Genomic DNA, 20100 nt, shown 5'->3' on the forward strand with positions numbered 1-20100 from the left:
GTATGTGCAAACCTTGCACTTGGAGGAACACCAAAAAAGAACATAAGCCTGAATATGTCTTTTGGTAATTCAGACGGGATAATATTTCATTCATACCAGTATGAAACGTATAAACATCATTGTAAAATACTTTATTGTTGTTAAGGATGCTACGTCCCAAAAATAAAAAGTCTTTTATCAATAAGTACGGCACCATGGCCTTCTCTTGGTTGAGGAACATCACCGGTAACGAATGGTGTGATCCACCTATTGGAGTCTATAATGAGCAAAAACTGTCAGTTTATATATAGACATTGAAGAATAAAAAGGAAAAATAAATAAAAGTATGTCTAAAACTTTAACTCGTGAATTAACACACAAAGAAACAAAGAGGATTAAAGTACAAGTTTTGAAGATATGTAAATTATTGAGTTGCCTTATTCCATCTGTACCACCGAAGACAAACATATTTTGTCCAACTGTGGTGCAGCTGTGATTATCTCTTGGTGTAGGTGGTTGACCAAGCACAACAGGGCTGCTCCAATGCATATTAACTGCGTACGAGATACAACAGTCAGCGAGCAACTTTGATTCAAGCCATCTAAGCACAAATCTATTGGCCACACATTTTCCATAACCAAGAATTTTGCTATATGACAATCAACTCTACACATTGATTAATTATATACGACCTAAGACAAAAAAAAATGGGTCAAAAATCATAAGATAACCACACATCTCAATTGTGGAATCAGCAAGAAGTCAACAAGAGCATCACTTGTATAAAGAACATGGACTTGATTCGAGCGAAGGTCGTCATCCCTGTTGCCACCAAAGATATAAAGAAATTTACCCTCTGCAATCGCATTGCATGTGTGGCCCCAAACCATCTCTATGATGGAACCTGGAGTATTGCAAACAGATTATACTATAATTACGTACTATATAATATGCAAGTAATACATGTCGTCTACTACTTTTCCTTCCAATGCAGCCGCCTATTAATAAAACTCCATGCATATGTGGGCATATGTGGACTTAAAGTACAACCAACCATTCCAAATCTGGAGTACGAGCCTACTCCAACAGTAATACTTTGACACAAGCACCGGTTCTTGCATATTGCAGCTAGATATTATATTATGTAGCCAAAGTTTACATCAAAAAAGCATAGTCAAAACACACTAGCTATTTACGAATGTTGATCTTATAAATATCGTTGTGTAAACTCCAATCATTTGATGATCCACCAAATATAAACACATCTCTCCCCATACAAAATGATGTATGCATAGCTCAGGGTGGCAATAGTTGGCCAACAATCTTTAACTTGATCCATGCAAGAGAAATTGTTTATTCAATGAATGAAGCACTGTGAAGATAATTTTTATAAGAATCCACAACAAATTAAGTAAAATAGATTTTTACATTTATCAAATATGTATACATGAAATGGGCAAAGTTCATAAGAGTCAAGAGACTCAAATCCACCAAAAAACAATAATTTTATTTGCACATGCAGTGCTAGTATGACCCACTCTTGCAAATGGAGGAGTACCACTAGATAACATGTCGCCACTCATAAGTATCTACATTTTAAAGAATATAAAATATGATCATTAGTGTGTAGGTTGGGTGGCAAGCTCAAGAAACAAAGAACAAATACATACCAGTATTTAAAACATAAAGTGTATCGTCATAGCTAACACCATATCCAACTCCACCAAATATGAATATTAGATTTCTATCTATAAAAGTTGCATTGTGGAATTTCCTTGCTGGTGGAATAAAACCCCTGACAACCGGTGCAATCCACTCATTGGAAGCTATAAGGAGTATTCACCAAACAAAGTTTTAATGATGTATAAAGACTTACAAATTCTGAAAATATGCAAATCATTCATTAGAATATTTTCTTCAGCAAGTCCACCAAACACGAGAAGAACATCTTTAACTATTGTGCAGCTATGACCAATTCTTGGGGTTGGTGGTGTACCAATCACATTGGGTTCCTCCCAACACATAGTAGCAGAGGTCACTAAGTATACACCTTTTCAACCATTCATGATAAAAAATCATTAAAGAAATAAAATATTTGGAGAAAGTACCTGTATTGAGTACATGTAGGCGATTGGTCAAACGATGATCATTCCCGCGACCACTAAAAACATATATAAATTCACCTTGGGAGTTACAGGTGTGGCCATTAATCTGACCAGGCCCACAATAACCGAACAGAACCTTCTCCCAACCCAAAGCCTCATCCATGCTCTAAACCTAAACCCTTGATTAATTACTCAGAAACCTCTATCGAATTCCTCAAAGTATCGATTTCCTCAAAGTACCCACACTAGACACACAGTACACACTTTACACACACTATACACAAATAGCCCACTTTATTTATGTCTCTCTAATATCTAATCTTTGATCAATCCTTTTAATAGTTGTGAAGTCATCTTATTGCTTATCTCTATCTTCTTTCGGCAGGCAAAACATTATCAAATACTAGCACAGTAATTGATTATTTTTTGTTCAGTACAAAAATCGTTATTCAATTTCAAAGTAACTTTTGTTAGTCGCATTTCTTGAATGAATTAAAAATCGCACCAATGAAATAATGTCATTCTCCTATCGTATGTTCTTTTTATAACAATGTATTTGGCTTGACGCTAGTAAATGGGATTTGGACCCTTATCTACAAAATGATATTTAGTGAGATCTCAAGATTTATCAGTATATTTAACTTAAGCACCACAACTATTATAGTATCCAGTGGCTACATCGTATATAGTGCTAAGTGTTAGTGGAATGTGATGCTCCATATTATTAGTAAGAGAGAATGGAAAAAGTAAGAGAGAAGTTGTTGAAAACTTTCTTTTTTTAGATGTGCTCTATTTTTCGTGGATAACCAAAAATGGCAAATGTGCTCATTAAGGAAATGAAAATGTTGTTTTGAATACTGCCTTCTGATTTTTGTTATTTCTCTATTTATCATCTATGGTACAACATTTTACATATGGTAATGGTACGACATTTTGTCATCTATTTGTCGAAATTCTTATTGTTTGTCTCATGTAATTCATATTGTTTTTGTCATCTATGGTACTATACCTTAAACAATGTGCAATTAATACATGTGCAAAGACATTATATGGGCGTCGCTTATTGTTTAGGAGTACTATACCTTAACCAATGTGCAATTATATATTTTGATTGATTGTAAATTACTCGATTGATCAAAAGCTGATAAAATTTGCCTCAATGCTTTGCACAATACTCAATATATGCAAAAGAAGAAATATTCTAAGAAGTTTTTGAGTTTTTTCACAGCTCATAAAATAAAATTTAACCAAAAAAATTATGAAGTTGAAGTTGAAAGGAAATGAGCTAGAACTAGATTAATATGGATTAAATAATTATAGTTGGGCTACAATAATATTAGTCCATAAGCCGAACAATCATGGAACCTTAGTGACTCTTCATCTATTTAATGGTTATTTATTCTCTATTGTGCGGCATGAGAAATAGTGTAACATTAGAGAGAAAATACGTAAAGCTTTGTAGAGAGAATTCCTAGCATTCTTCTAAGGAGCAGTTGTACTACGATAGTTCCTGCATCGGATTGGATTGCACGTGGACCTCTATAGTAGTGGATTCAATTTGCAGGATTCAATCGTAGAAGAAAACAACACAACAAGTAAGATTTAGTTCTATTGTGTTTTACATGCTCAACTACTTTATGAATCTAGATCAGTTATTCATGTATGCAATTTCCGCTACGCTCATTAGATGAATACAAGAATTACTTACAGAAATGACGATGATAAATTCTGCTATGTACATTGAAATTAGAAAATTTAAAGTCCCCATGATCTGATGGCTCCTATCATGCCATATAAATTCAACTTTTAGATCCAGAAGTGATAATACTAATGTTTACTATATTATGTAATATGATCATCAAATATTTCATGATATTTGGCCGCAAAAATGGGTCTACAAAAACTGAGGCTTTATATATGTATAGATAGATATAAAATGGGTTTAATTAATTGTTAGAATACTGGTAGAATTTGAAAATGGTATGCATTTACGGAATTGATCATTATGCAACTTTATTAATAATCAAAAATATTATAAAAAATTAAATAATGTAAAGCCTATTAAATATTGGGCTTTGACATACATCATGCGCTCATACTAAGATCCAATACTTATTGAAGCCCCACTTCAGAAGTGGTCATAATGGCATTTCTGTGATTTTCTCGACAACTCTCACTTAATATATTAATAGATAGATTGAGAGATTATAAATAATTTATTTGGGTGGAGTTCAAGTCTCAATACATCAATAAATTACTATACTCAATATATCACTTATAAGAACCTGAGGTACTAACTATTAAGGCTGGGCCTTTATATCTAATGTTCCTAATTATATGAATCTGAAAGAAATAGTACAATAAATATATGAAACTAAAAACAAGTTCCTAATGAAACAAACTTACAAAAATCCATGAAAGTATAAAATATCTCTAATGAAAACATAATGACTTAACATTGTGAATTCCCACCGTTTTGAGTGAAGAAAAGCTTGGGGTGTAAGTACTGATGCAAGGAAAGTAATAATAGGAATATTGGTGAAGATAAGCATCTTTCGCATAACCTTCAGTGTTTTTGGAATAGATAAATAATGAACCTTGGCCACAGAACAACAAATCACCATTCATCAAAACTTTGATCGGAGTGTTAGGTTCCATTGGTGGTTTGAAGTTATATTCCATTATCCAAGAACTTGCATCTCCATAGTTGTCCATCTTCCAAATTTTAGGATTATCTACGGGATATGATGTATCGCATAACCATAGCTTGTCCTCTAAAATGCATAGCCGATATATCTAGGGATGTCAATTGGGCTAACCCGCTCGGGTCGGGCCAACTCACTCGGGTTGTCGGGCTATTTGGGTGCGGGTTATTCAGGTTGTAAATTTTTCGGGCTATAAATTTTCGGCCCTAACCCTATATCTTCGGGTTTCGAGCTAACCCACGGGCTATTCGGGCCAAAAGTGATCTTATGTGTTACTTTCTATCCAATTCAATATTCTAACTTATAAAAAAAATACTACAGATTATCACAAATAGTAATCAAGAGAAATAAAATAATAACAATTGAAAATTGAAACAATATACATAAACATATCACTAATTAGTAGTGCACGTGAATCCGACTACAATTAAATGGAAATCATGCATTTAAAAGGAGTTGAATGGCATTCTTAATTATATACCCATAAAATAAATTATAGGTAGTTAAAAAAGATAGTATAGATAGTAGTAAGTCAAAAATAAAATCTATGAAGTTGAATGACATTCTTCTACATCAATAACTTTTGAAGCTTCGACCGGATCATTCTTTTCAAGAGGAAAGACGTAATGCGGCATTTAATATGAGTAAATATCAATAACATCTATAATCCATATGACCCTAACTTTCAATTTGAGAGAGAATACATAATTAGTATATATACTTCATATCAATGTTGCTTTTAATGTTGTAATTACCATATATACTTCATATATGTATAAAGTATATAACCCAAAATTTTAATTATATTTTTATTTTAAATGCTCAACCCATGGGCTAACCCGCAACCCACCCGGGCCAGCCCGCATAACCTGCTGACCCGAACTGGTTAGCCCGTGTAGCCCTATTATGTATCTGGGTTGCGATTTTTCGGCCCTAACCCTATGATTTACCGAATTATTCGGGTCGACCCGCAGGTTTCGGGCTAGATTGACATCCCTACCGATATCCCCAATATAATAAAGCCAAACAGATATGCTCAGGATGAATCAAGATTTGCTCATTTAGGGGCGGAAGAGGAAAATTGGTAAAGAGCTCCGTTTCAAGATCAAGCAACAAACCAAAAAATTCTTCTCAAAATCACAAACAACCCAGTGAATATTTCCATTATAAAATATAGCAGAATCGAGTGACGGTCTAGGTGTAAAGCCCATCGATGATGGTATGGTAGGCAATCTAGTTGTCGGTGGTGCTGGGATCCTTCTCCACGAACATTCTCCTTCTAGAGTATACACATGACAGAACCTAGATTCATCGATACATAAAATCTTATATTCTCCACTTAATTTGCTCACTCCAAATCCATATATACACCTACATGTAGGCTGAGGAGGAAGCTCAATATATTCACAAGTCATTGGATTGACTATTGAAAGAAAATCATTATAATCATATAATCCATCCCACAACAAAAACAACCCATTAACGGAACTAATTACCAAACGATGGTGAGGAGGAGTTGGACAAGAGGGCAAGTCGAATCGGAAAAGTGGCTGGCCGTCCTCATCAGCAACTCCATACCCCATATTGTCTTGAGAAACGAAAGCCATGAATTGTTTTGCAAACCGACCATCCGATTTTATAAGATCGCGCCATGACTTACAAACGCTCTAACACCTCATGATGCATCTGATCGAGAGTCTCGCAAGGATATCTGTCCATATTTCTTGCGGTATACATATTTCTTGCATCCCGTGGAAGGATGTCTCTCCATACTACTTCTCACATGCTCTAAGGGGGGATGTATTTGAGAAGGTATTATACTTTTTTCAATTATCTTTACATTGCCATCAATGGAGAGGTAAAATTCTATAACTACCATATTTGCCTTCTTTTTTTCATGAAAAACACTTTTCCAAAGGCAAAGGTATTTGAGAATGTATTACTATATTTTATGTTTTGTTTATGCATTTTTTACTATTATTTATTTTTAAAAAAAATACGTTACCTTTCTATACACTTTTATCTATGGAATATGTTAGTACTTTTTAGAATGTTTATTTCACTTTTTATAAAGTAAATACATAGTATACCTTTTCTATATAGTTTCTCAGCAAGCGATGGCGATGGCGGCGGCGGCAGAGGGACGCACGGTGACTCTCGGCGGAAAAGGATCTTCGCTGACCTCATCCTCCGTTTTCGACGTGGCGATCGGCAAAGCTCGCGCCACAATTGACTCCTCAGCACTCTCTCGTCGTCGCTCCTCCTCTTCAACCAGCTCCGCTGCAAAGTTCTCCTTTACCATTCCTGATACGAATCCGGGTAGCGCTAAACCAAGGAAAGTGAGGTGAAGAGGTGACAAAGAGCCAAGCCGCAACTGGGGTCAGATTCGAGCAAAGATTCGCCTATCCATATGATGTTCAAATGCTTTTCAAAGACCACCATTTTCTTCTCCATCGAAAGAGCTTCGCGTGGATACCTTGCACGCCTCAATCGGAGCTCGGATGAGAAAGTTATGGTCGTTTTACAAACACTGCGCAGTCCAACAAGCAAAACGCCCGACGACAGTGAAAACTCCCGGGCAAGGCCCCAAAACGCCCGGCCGAGCGTTTTATGTCCGAGAAGACTTCAAAAAGGCGGGATTTTGAATTATTTTGAGTGCCTTTTCATATTCCAACCCTAGTTTGAGTGACTTTTCATCTTCCAATCTCCCACATCTATAAATAGGGTCTTTTGTATCTTTTGTAATAGATTAGAGATTAGAGTTGAGTTTAGAAAAAAAGAGTGTCTCCTTTGTGAGAGTCCCTCCCCATGTTGGGTGATATGAATGTTTTGGAAAAATCCATGGCCGGGCTATGGTTACTTTGTGGTTAGTCCAGGGTTAGCCACTTGGTAAATTCACAACTAGCACCATGTAGCTAGTGGCGGAGCTTGAGTGAGAGTATACCCTAGGGGCGGAGCTCGAAAGAGTATACCTCTAGTGGCGGAGCTCGAACGAAAGTATACCCTAGTGTCGTGTAGCTAGCGAGTGAGTCGATATAAATGGTTACTTGGATGAAAGTTGCCAAGGGTTGCCATCATCTTTTTGGTGGAGGTCCTTCGGTCTTCAAGAGGTCATTTGTTCATTCCTCAATTTCTTCCATTTCGATCCCCTTCGCCCTTTCTATTTTTGTTCTATCTTTTTGTGGGATGGAACGCCTATCCTTTTTAGTGTAATATTTATTTAAGTTTCAATGTAACGTGTTTTTATATTATTGTTGTAGTGTTTTTAGTTTGTACTAGTTTTTAATTGTGTCGTTGCTTTTACAAGAACAAGTCTTGACCTAATTTTGGAGATTCACATCAATTCCTGAATATTTCACGGCGAAGGAAGCTAGGGCGTCTCTAATCCTTCTATTGAATAAGCTGCTGCTCTCTTCCTCTTCCTCCTCCGCCTGTGCTCAATTGGTGGAAATTCTCGAACAGAATGTTTTAGGTTTGGACTATACAATCGACAATGTTGCATCGGATGATCTGGCTATATGGTCGATTACTCAGCTGCTGCGCTTGCTGACGTTTCTGCGATTCTGGATCACCGAACTTCTGCATTGGTCTCTATTGTTGATGCCGTTGCAGCTTTATCGTGTGAGGCGCTTCGAGCTGACGTGTCGCCCTTCAATTTGACGGACTCCGGAGATGGTTCAACGGCGACCTTCGCCGTTGCTGTGGCAGCTGATTTCAAGGTGTTTTTTAACGGTTCAAACCTGGTTAATTCAGGGAAGAAGCTTTCGGACAATTCCGTGGCGGAGATTCCGTCGCTCCATGGGGATTTCAGGGATGTTTCTCGATCGCTGCACTTGAGAGCTAGAGTTCAGTTGAATTCCGGATTCGGAGCTGGCTCGGCCAAGGTTTTGTCGATGGCATTGGGGAATTTGGCTTCGTGCGTCAACCCATCTTCTTCTCTCCAGTTCAATTTCTGATGTGGAATTGTGTTCTCGTCTCTCGGAAATGATAGCTGCTAAATCCTTGCGCCCTGCTCTGGAGGAGCTGTACGCATCCTCTTCCAAACGAACTGCTCTGGAGGAGCTGTACGCATCCTCTCAAACTGCTCGTTTGGAAGAGGATTGTCTGTTATTCGTCCACAAAATTTATGAATTACTCGACGTGGTGACGAATGTAGTTTCGTGGGAGGCTGCAGCTGCGTTCATTTCACTTGGAGGAAGCGAGATTTTTGGCGATAGAATTCAAGGGGACAATGGGAGTTTGAGTGAGCCTAAAATTGGGGATAATCCTAAAGCTGATAAGGAAAGTGAGAAGAATGAAGTTGATATGGGGAAGGGAACAATTTCTCTTATGAAGTTTATCAAAGACAGGTTGCTGTTGCTCAGGGGAGCTGCAAATTTTGACTTGGAAAAATTCGCTCAGTTTTTCCAGTCATTACTGGATGCAGAGGGTCCATGTTTTGATGATCTCGTCGTGAAAGTAAAAGAGATTGTGGAAACCAATGAAAGTTGAAGGCTTCCGAAGCTACCTAAGGTATAATGTTGACATTTTTTTTTGGGTATTTGTATATGGTCTGTCATTGTTACAATATTTGGTAAGCGTAAGCATTCTCTTGTTGGATTGATTGCAAAATTTATGTATCTTGAATAATCGAGGTGGCATATTTAATCTCTTGATGATCAAGCAAAATTGATTCCCTTTAGAAGAAACCATAAGCATTGCTCTAGAAAAGCCGATAGTAGTATTTTATCTCAAATTATTCATGTAAAGGACGGACTGTTTTATTATGTTTCTTATATATGGCCTATTTATTTTCAAGAAGTGAAGCAAACAAATTTGCTATCACACTCCTCTGCATTGCACAAATCATGCCATTTTCAAGAGGAAGATATAATGATACAGAGAGAAGTTGTTTAAACTAAGATAGTACAAAAATTCAACTTTACTTCTGCCATTGGAACTGATTTCCATGTTACTCTGATTTCTCATTTATGGTCGGAGGAGTGTTATCACATTATTAGTTATGCATAACAAAGCCTGGATTTCTTTTCTATAAAATATACTTGATTGAAGAGATGATCTGTGAATGCTTGGTTGTTGTGTTCATTTTAAAAGTATTACTACAATCTCAAACTTACTGAGGTGTTTTAGTTTATGAGCAATGGCACTCCATGAATGTGGCTTCCCCTTCCTTTTTGTCTTGTGGTTCATTTTGTGTGCCCATGATTTGACTGTCATTCGTGTATCTGCTCATATTGTACCTTAAGACAACATGGAAAACAAAGACGTTATGCATTATATTATAGACTCTTGCTTTCATGTGCAGGGTACCCGTGATTTTGCAAAAGAGCAGATGGCAGTCAGAGAGGAAGCTTTCAAAATTATAACTGAGGTTTTTAAAAGGCATGGCGCCACAGCTTTAGATACCCCGGTCTTTGAAATGAGAGAGACTCTTATGGGAAAGTATGGAGAAGACTCAAAATTGATCTATGACCTTGCTGATCAGGTGAGCTTCTTGTTTCCACCGAACCTTCTCTTTTTTGTCTTCGGTCTAACTTCAATACAAATACCATCTACTTTGCAGGGTGGCGAACTCTGTTCACTCCGATATGGTATCACGAGCAGGTTCGGGCTCAGAAAAATTTCATCACCGCCCGTAATATACCTCTCCTAACCTTCTTTTCAATCCTACAGCAAACACAAGCAATATGTCAGATTCTGAAACAGAAAACATGTCAGAAACAACCAACAACAAAAACACCGATTCCCACCCAAACCCTTCACCCTTCCCTGCGGAACTCGCCGCACAATTTGCGGAGTTCCTGCGGCTGAGCATGAGTTCGATCCCCAACAAAACTCCAGAAAAGACTCATCACCCCGAATCGTTGGGTGATATCACAGTCAGAGCGAAACTGGATGGGGATAATTACCCACTTTGGGCCGATCTCATGGACCGGGCAATTGGGGGGAGGGGACTGACATCTCACATCAATGGAGTTTCTGTCCCTCCATCCCGAAATGACCCAACATATCAACAATGGCAGCAACGAGACCACTGCGTCTTTACTTGGATTATCAACAACATGGCGGCGGATCTTGTGAATGAGGTTTCACAATATGCAACGGCCAAGGATCTTTGGGACGGGCTGGCCATCACCTACGGCAGCGGCGCAGACCCCGTTCAAGTATACGACCTGTACCGACAGACAAACACACTCAAACAAGATGAAATGTCCCTCGAGAGCCTCTGGAATAAGTTCCAATCTCTGTGGATCTCGATAGATCGCAGAGAGATAATACCAATGACAAAGGAAAGGTTACGGCTTTATCAATTCGTCACCGCACTGGATGACAAGTATGAATCTGTCAAAAAGGAAATCATCCGGCTTGACCCATTACCATCGGCGCGCGAGGCATACGCACGCGTCAGACGAGAATCAGTCAACAACCAAATCCAGGGCATAGGCTCCTCACAGAATCCAGCCGGCCTCGCCTCTGGCCTCGCAGCCACCGCTCGAAACCGCTCAACCACTGGACAGCAGGCGACTCAACGCCCATGGCAGAAACGACCGGACGAAGATCGAAGCCGACTTACCTGTACCCATTGTGGTGGTAAAAAGCACACCAAAGATGGTTGTTTCCTACTAATCGGATTTCCCGATTGGTGGGACGAAATGAAGCGAAACAGAGTGGTGCGGAATAGGGGCCTCCGGTGATAGGAACAGAGACCGGTATTGCACCGATACGCAATGAACCACTAGAAGGAGAAGAGAGGGAAGAGAGAGAAACAACTTGCATCAATTCATTCACATAATATCTGAATTACAATCATGCTCGGTATATATATAACCTCTCATGTCCACGTAAGCAACAATTAACCAACTATAACAACTTCTAACTGACTAACTAACTTGAATCCTTGCCACGTGTGCGTATGGTGATCTAGATCGTCTGGTTTACGTGCTGCATGCACTCTCGTGCACCTCCGCAACAGCTTATTCTTGTTCTCATCTCGCACTTATTTATCTTCTTTCTCTTCCGTGTACCACAGAGCAACAAGAGCTGCCGCGAATCGAGGAGGAAAGGTCGCCACTGTGGTCGGAGACCGGGCTACCGACGCCGGGGGCACGGCGGGCAGCGCCGGTGCGACGCACGGCGGAACAGGAAACGAACAGCGCGGCAGTGAGGAGGTTGTGTGCTCCACGGCTAGGGCTATGTCAATGTCAGGTATGATTTTGGGGATAAAACCCCCAACTCATGAGAAGTTATCATTTGACCCCAATAGTTGTGACAAATATCTTTTCGAACCCCACCATTTAACTCCCTTACAAAGCAGCCCCACAGAAACAAACAAATTACATCAGATACCCCATCCAGGAAATATCTCCCAAACCCACCCCACAAAACACCAAAAATTACAAAGACCCCCTCCAAGCCCCAACTTATTGCCAAAAAAAGTCCCAACTCTACATAAATCCGAAAACACATTACAAAATACCCCAAAACTTGATTTTACACCAAATATCAGCTGCAACAATTCATTCCAGGCCCTAGCAAATTCCTCCGTGACTACTTCCATAAACAAAGATAAAAATTGGATTTTTGACTGTGGTGCGACAGACACGATGTCTTTTGAGGCATCTGATTTCACTGACATATCTGATTCTCGTAAAAGTTTTGTTCGCACAACAAATGGGCATGCAATACCTGTTGCAGGAGCCGGCACTATCACACTGTCACCCACTTTGAGACTTTCGAACTGTCTCTATGTCCCTTCTTTGGCAAATAAATTGGTCTCGGTCAGTCATATTACCAGAGAACTCCATTGTAAACTACTAATGCAGTCCAATTTCTGTGAATTACAGGATATCAAGACGGGGATGATGATTGGGCGTGGCACTGAAAAACAAGGGCTTTATTATGTAGACAGGATGGCCCACCACGGTACTGCGATGCTGACTCACGGACCGACTTCATCACAAGCCTTGATTTGGCATCGCCGGTTAGGACATCCGTCTATAGGATATTTACGTCTTCTGTTTCCTAAACTTACTAGCAATCTTTCCCATTTGAATTGTGAAACTTGTTTTTTGGCCAAGAGCCACAGACACACGTTTAAATTTAGTAATACCCGTGAGAAGGTTCCTTTTTCCATTGTTCACTCTGATGTTTGGGGTCTGCCCCTGTGGTGGGTGGTCTAGGGTTTAAATATTTCGTTCTCTTTATTGATGATTGCACGCGTATGACTTGGGTTTACTTTCTACGGTCAAAATCTGAGGTCTTTGACAAATTCTGTATGTTTTATACTCTAGTGCATAATCAATATGGAAAAACAATTAAAATCCTTAGGTCAGACAATGGGGGTGAATTTGTTAATGCCAATATGCAAAACTTTTTTTCTGAACGAGGGATAATCCATCAAACAACCTGTCCACACACACCAGAACAAAATGGGGTAGCTGAACGAAAGAATAGGACTCTACTCGAAATGACTAGAGCCCTTGTGATTGAATCTAGGGTCCCCAAAAATTTCTGGCCCGAAGCTTTAGTCACTTCAGTCTACCTTATCAACAGATTACCTACCCGCATCCTAAATCTCAAAAAACCCATCGATGTTATGTCATCTATGCACCAAATACCACCACCTCTTAACCTTGAACCGCGGATCTTTGGTTGTTCTGTTTATGTCCATATCCCAAAACATAACCGATCCAAGCTTGCTCCCCGCTCTGTTAAGTGTGTTTTCTTGGGGTACGGAACAAATCAAAAAGGATATCGCTGCTATGATCCAAAAGCCAATAGCCTGTACACCACAATGAATTGTGATTTCGTTGAGATTGAGTATTTCTTTACCCAACCTCGCGGTCAAGGGGAGGAGAGTGATAATATTCCACTTAGTGGCCCGCTCAGTTGTTCCCTACCTCAAACCGTAAATCTCCATAGCTTACCAAATACAGACCATGTGACTGAAGTTGGTCCACCAGACGAAGTGAACTGCAGTACCAACGGGCCGTCTACAGAGTCTCATACACAGCCTGAGGAGTTGAGTGACATTCCTACACCATCTTCCCCGCCTGCGATTCCTATGGTAAGCGATATTGTTGATATTGATGATCTGAGACAGGAAACTGCTGCAAACAGTGAACCAGTGGAAATAAGTGGAAGCGACATGGGAGGATTTATACTTCCCCTACGAAGAAAAAGGGGGATACGTCCCAAGAGATACTCCCCAGAGTGGAAAGGAAGGAAAACCCAATATTCCATTGTCAATTCTGCACAAGGCTACCTAACAGAAATGGCACAGGCATTTGAGGCAGCTCTATATGAAGACGAGGAGATTCCGTGTTCATGGATAGAGGCAATGAAGCATAAACACTGGCGGGAGGCAATGAAGAAGGAAATGGATGCACTTATCAGAAATGGCACTTGGGAAGAATGCAATTTGCCAGAAGGAAAGAAACCAGTAGGATGCCGATGGATATTCACCATCAAGAGACGAGCTGACGGATCGATTGAGAGATACAAGGCCAGACTGGTGGCAAAAGGGTACACGCAGACGTATGGAGTAGACTACGAAGAGACTTTCTCCCCAGTAGCAAAAATGAGCACAGTCAGAACACTGCTGGCAGTTGCTGCAAGTAAAGATTGGCCTCTACACCAGTTTGATGTGACCAACGCATTTCTGCATGGTGAACTGAAAAAAAATGAAGAAGTGTACATGGAGATGCCACCTGGATACTCAGGGGGAAGAAAGGTGTGCAGACTTAAGAAAACATTGTACGGACTAAAACAGTCACCAAGAGTATGGTTTGGTAGATTCTCACAAGCAATGCAGAAGTATGGGTACATCCAAAGCCATTCAGATCATACCCTTTTCTTGAAGAAGCGAGGGGAGAAAATGACTTGTCTGCTAATTTATGTGGACGACATGATCATTTCGGGGGATGATGAAGAGGAAATCAGTAATCTCCGAGCAAACTTATTTCAGGAGTTTGAGATGAAAGATCTTGGGCCCCTCAAATATTTTCTAGGAATAGAAGTGCTTCGGTCAAAGAAAGGGATATTTTTACGACAGAAGAAGTATGTGCTTGATCTACTGGCAGAAGTTGGACTGTTGGACTGTAAATCAGCAGACATTCCAATGATGGTGAACCATGGATTGAAATTTGAAGACGGCGCTAAGTTAGCAAACCGAGAAGAATATCAACGGTTGGTAGGCAAACTCATTTATCTGTCTCACACAAGACCTGACATTTCATATGCGGTTGGAGTGGTAAGCCAATTCATGCATCGTCCTCAACAAAATCACTTAGATGTTGCATTGAGGATCGTACGCTATCTCAAGGGAACCACGGGATATGGAGTGCTACTTAGGAAGAGTGAAGATCTCGAGATAGATGGATAGACTGATGCTGATTGGGCTAGTAATCCTGTAGATCGGAAGTCCACTGGGGGATACTTCACGTTTGTAGGAGGAAACCTGGTTACTTGGAAAAGCAAGAAGCAGAAAGTAGTAGCTTTATCCAGTGCAGAGGCAGAGTTCCGAGGAATCAAGAGTGGTCTAACGGAGATAATGTGGCTTAGGAGATTACTCACTGAGATTGGATTTCCACCGATGAGGAAAAGTCAGCTTTTCTGCGACAACAAAGCAGTGATCAGCATTTTAGAAAATCCAGTCCAACATGATAGGACTAAACATGTGGAGGTTGACCGCCATTTTATCAAGGAAAAAATCGAAGGGGGAGTCATAGAGCTCCCATTCGTCCGATCAGAAGAACGACTAGCAGACATTCTCACGAAGGCAGTGAATCCCAAAACCTTAATTGAGGTACTAGGCAAGTTGAGTATCGGGGATGCCGTTGCTCAACTTGAGGGGGAGTGTCAAATATACCATACTCCCAACTTACCAAATAAGGAGACATAATTAAAGGAGAAATATGTAATTGATAGGGAGCATATTTGCCTAAGAATTAGAATGATTGTATGCCGTAATTACAGTGTAACAACTCCTATATTGAGGGGGATGGATCATTCTAATGAAAACACAACACAATACATTGTCTCCTACATCTTCTTTCAATACCTTTTGCTTGATATGTTGCTATGAATGGCTTGACATCCTTCAAAAGGTACCAGATTGCAAAATTTAACAGACGGGACAATCCATCAAAGGGACGTTATCGTGAATTCTATCAATGTGACTTTGACTTTGCTGGTCAATTTGGAAAAATGTTGCCAGACTTTGAGGTCATAAAAATCTTGACAGAGTTGCTTGATGAACTAGCTATTGGAGATTACGAGGTTAAAAGAACTATTTTTTTATGATAGTGTTATTTTAGTAATACAAAATTGGATGACACTATACGTTTTCTATCTTGTACACTGTATCTGAATAAATATTTTACTTGTGTGAAATTATTTGCTCACGTTGCTTTATGGACCTCTGAAGTTTTGGTTGTGTTGCTAATAGTTAAGGAAATTATTTCGTGTTTAACCGTATCAAGTATTCATTTCAGGTGAAGCTAAACCACCGGAAGTTACTTGATGGCATGTTGGCTATCTGTGGGGTGCCACAAGAGAAATTTAGAACTATTTGTTCAAGTATTGACAAGCTAGACAAGCAAACATTTGAGAAGGTTAAAAAGGAAATGGTGAGTGCGTGGATCTGATCACGAGAGGTTGACAAAGTGAAACTGGCAGAATAGCTATCCCATTACATGACATGATATTTGATTTTCATTTTGTGGGATTATCCTATCCTTTGTGGATTCATAGACTGCATACATTTCAATTTTACAGGTGGAAGAAAAAGGTTTGACTGAGAGGAGACAGCCAATAAAATTGGAAGTTTTGTTGAAAATAGAGGATCGCCTATGGAGTTACTGTCCAAGTTAAAACAGGAAGGCAGTGAGTTCTTATCAAACAGTGAAGCAGAGCTTGCATTGAATGAATTGGAGATTTTATTTAAAGCTCTACTGAAGTCCAAGTGCATAAACAAAGTAGTTTTCGACTTGAGTCTGGCAAGGGGTCTGGATTACTACACAGGAGTCATATTTGAAACTGTTTTTAAAGGGGGGGGTGCACAGGTAAATATCAATTTTATGTACATTTAATTATTGCCTCAAAAACAGGAGCATTTTGACGATTTAAGGGGCATTTACTTGATAGGATAGATAGTACTAGATACTACTACTATCTATCAAAAACAGGAGTATATACTACTCCTATAACATATGATTGAGTATTTGAAGGAAAAGAAGATCAAATAAGTTCAGAATCAATCAATTCATCAAAGTAAAAATGGTAGATTAGCTTGGATATTTTTTATCTATCCATCATTCGTTAACATGAATTCGAAAAATTGAATCTGCTCAGTACTCAATCAACTTATTACACCTATAACTCTTGCAAGAACTTGTACTGGTATTCTTCATTGTTTTTCGTCACAATGGAGAATTGTTTAGTTGTCTGCTGCAACATTGCTTCTCCCTTCCTTATCCAATTGCTCTTCTTTTTAGTTATAATGTGAATCATACCACACGAGTCTTATTTGAAGGATTCTAAAAAAACTTTGTTCAGGTTGGTTCAGTTGCTGCCGGTGGACGCTACGACAATCTTATAGGTATGTTCGGCACAAAGCAGGTTCCTGCTGTTGGAGTCAGCTTAGGAATAGAGAGAGTATTTGCTATCATGGAGCAACTCCAAAATGACCAGGTATGCATTTCTCATTATTTACAAATCTACCTTTATCAAGGAAAAGAAATGCATTCGAACTCTGTCTCATCTGAATAAATTAAAAGACATGTCGAGTTTATGAGGTAGTCTCATAGTGCAACTTCAATATGCCAACCTCATAGAATTCTGATGCAGCTAACTTGTGTTCACTGTTTGAAGCATGCTCTTAAAAATTTCCTATAGTTTTTGCTTGTGACTGAGTGTTTTCTCTTAGGTCAGTAAACTCTTAGTTTCGGACCTCTGACATCCTATGTGCCCTCGTCTCAGGAAATACGAGCAACTGAAACTCAGGTTCTGGTGAGCATCCTAGGCGACGACATCTCACTAGGCGCCGAACTGGCGAGTGAGCTGTGGGATGCCAAGCTAAAGGCTGAAGTTATGGTGCATCAGAGATTAAAAAAGCACATAGACCGTGCCACCAGAGGGTCCAAGATACCCTACATGGTGATAGTAGGCGACCAGGAGCTCAGTAAAGGCGTCGTCACACTGAGAGATGTCACTGCCGCAACCAAGGACGAAGTTCCAAGAACCGGACTCGTGGCAGAGCTACAGAGACGGTTGAACATCTCACCTTAATAGACAGCCAAGATCACTCTTTGATAGTACTATTGTTGTGACAAATAGGGCAATTGTGAATCGAAAAACAAAAGAATGTAAATAGACACAGAATTCAAGGCATCTGAACAACTATTTTGACATGACTAAACTTTTCGTGATCATCAAGCCATTCTATTTTAAAATAATATGATACGGAGCACTAAAATTTTTCGTTTTGGATTTTTGATTTGCTTATTTTTAAAATTTCTTATTTTTTTATATGGTACTTCTTAGTCCCTCCGTTCCATAGTAATAGAGTCATTTTGTCATTTTAGTACGTTCCATAGTAATAGAGTCATTTCCCTTTTTTTAGTAAAAGTCAACACATTTTTCTACACTTACTTTACTCTCTCTTACTTTTTTCTCTCTTTATCTCTCAACTTTTTTTCATTTTTCACTTTATTCTCCCTTTACTTAACTCACCTAACATAATTTTTCTTAATCTCCATGCCGAAAAGAAACGTCTTCATTACTGTAGAACGAAGGTAATAAGACAATATTAAAAATTATAATTGATAATTTAGTATGCTAACAAAAGTATAAGTTATACTACATTGATCCAAACAAAATAGAAAAAATTGTAAATGACATGATTTTAATGCGCAATTGATAAAATAAAAGTGATGGAGGGAAAAAAGTATGGAAGCAGTGTTAATGGATTTCGAGGTCCGTATTTAAATAATGTGTAAGGTTAATACTTGGTTTAAAATTTTTCATATTTAAAATTAGTCTAAATTTAGTGGACGGCCCAAAATGGTAAACGTATTTTATTTTTTGTGGACGAGGATAGTACTTTTTAAATTTTGTAAAATTTTTGTATAAATATAGATATAAAACAAGAAAAAAAAGTCTTACCCATAAAATAACAAAATAGTTTTAAAAATGACTACACGCACATATACTTAATTCTTAGTTTTATCATCAAATTAAATAATCATAGTCATTCACATCTAATTTTTTTATTATTAATATTTTTTAAAATTTAAAATTATGAAAATGACTACATGCATATATACTTAATTTCTTAATGTTATCATCCAAAGAAATAATAATAGTATTTCACATCTAATTATTTTATTTTAAAATATTTTTTTAATTTCTAATTATAAAAAATGACTACATGCACATATACTTAATTTTTTCGTGTTATCATCAAACGAAATAATCATACTCATTCACATCCAATTATTTTATTATTAAATAACTTTTAATTTTTTAAATTGAAAATTGATTACATGTATATATACTTAATTTATTAGTGGTATCATCAAATGAAATACCACAGTCATTCGCATCCACTGATTTTGTTATTAAATAATTTTTAAAATTCCAAGTTATAAAAATGACTCATGCAGGTATACTTACTCTTTTTCGTGTTATCACCCAAAGAAATCATATTAGTATTTCACATCTAATTATTTTACTAGTATTAAATAACTTTTAAATTTATGAATTAAAAAAATGACTACATGCATATACTTAATTTCTTAGTGATATCATCAAATGAAATAATTATAGTCATTCATATCAAATTATTTTATTATTAATACTTTTTAAAGTTTCAAATTATGAAAACGACTATTGAATGATCTATATAATTAAATTACATATTCAATGTACGGGCAGTGATAAAATGTAAACTCATATATTGTACAAACTCCACACTTTCCAACACAGTATCAACACAACTTCAACACAATGTAAAATTTCAAGATTTTGATGTCAACACAATTTCAACACAACATCAACCGTTGATATTGTGTTGACATTTTTTGTTGCTATTATTTTATCGTATGTTGACATTTTCTAATGGTGCAGATCATAGTTTGGAGTTTGTACAATATTTAGAGTTTGCATTTGATCACATTCCTTCAATGTATAGTGTATTCTTATGCATATTTATATCATTAATTTTTCCTAATAAAAAATATGAAAAAAATGTAGAAAGAAAAAGATTTTGTATAATTAAATTGAAAAAAAGAGAGAATAACTACATAAAA

General features: G+C 38.0%; 1 protein-coding gene, 1 long non-coding RNA gene and 1 pseudogene across 3 annotated transcripts; 2 read left to right on the forward strand and 1 right to left on the reverse strand.

The window, feature by feature from the left end:
- Positions 1–6906: 6906 nt before the first annotated feature.
- Positions 6907–10479, forward strand: LOC148930765 (histidine--tRNA ligase, cytoplasmic-like; annotated as a pseudogene). The gene is made up of 4 exons (XR_016136268.1): positions 6907–7128; positions 8114–9301; positions 10095–10274; positions 10353–10479. The product of XR_016136268.1 is annotated as a histidine--tRNA ligase, cytoplasmic-like (transcript).
- A 229-nt stretch (positions 10480–10708) lies between these two features.
- Positions 10709–11506, reverse strand: LOC125214436 (uncharacterized). The gene is made up of 2 exons (XR_007175114.2): positions 11168–11506; positions 10709–10962 (listed from the first exon to the last, which is right to left on the reverse strand). It is a non-coding gene; the product is annotated as an uncharacterized LOC125214436 (long non-coding RNA).
- Positions 11507–15341: 3835 nt separating this feature from the next.
- On the forward strand, positions 15342–18209 carry LOC125209972 (histidine--tRNA ligase, cytoplasmic-like). Its single transcript, XM_089066609.1, has 6 exons — positions 15342–15596; positions 15905–16069; positions 16285–16419; positions 16669–16854; positions 17348–17482; positions 17771–18209. Exons 1-6 carry the CDS (start codon positions 15342–15344, stop codon positions 18077–18079), a joined length of 1185 nt encoding a protein of 394 aa, XP_088922735.1. The 3' UTR covers positions 18080–18209.
- The last annotated feature ends 1891 nt before the right edge of the window (positions 18210–20100 follow it).

Source organism: Salvia hispanica, chromosome 3, assembly GCF_029641045.1.
Source record: "Salvia hispanica isolate PSC_SH4W2 chromosome 3, Shi_PSC_v1, whole genome shotgun sequence".
NCBI classification, from domain to species: domain Eukaryota; kingdom Viridiplantae; phylum Streptophyta; class Magnoliopsida; order Lamiales; family Lamiaceae; genus Salvia; species Salvia hispanica.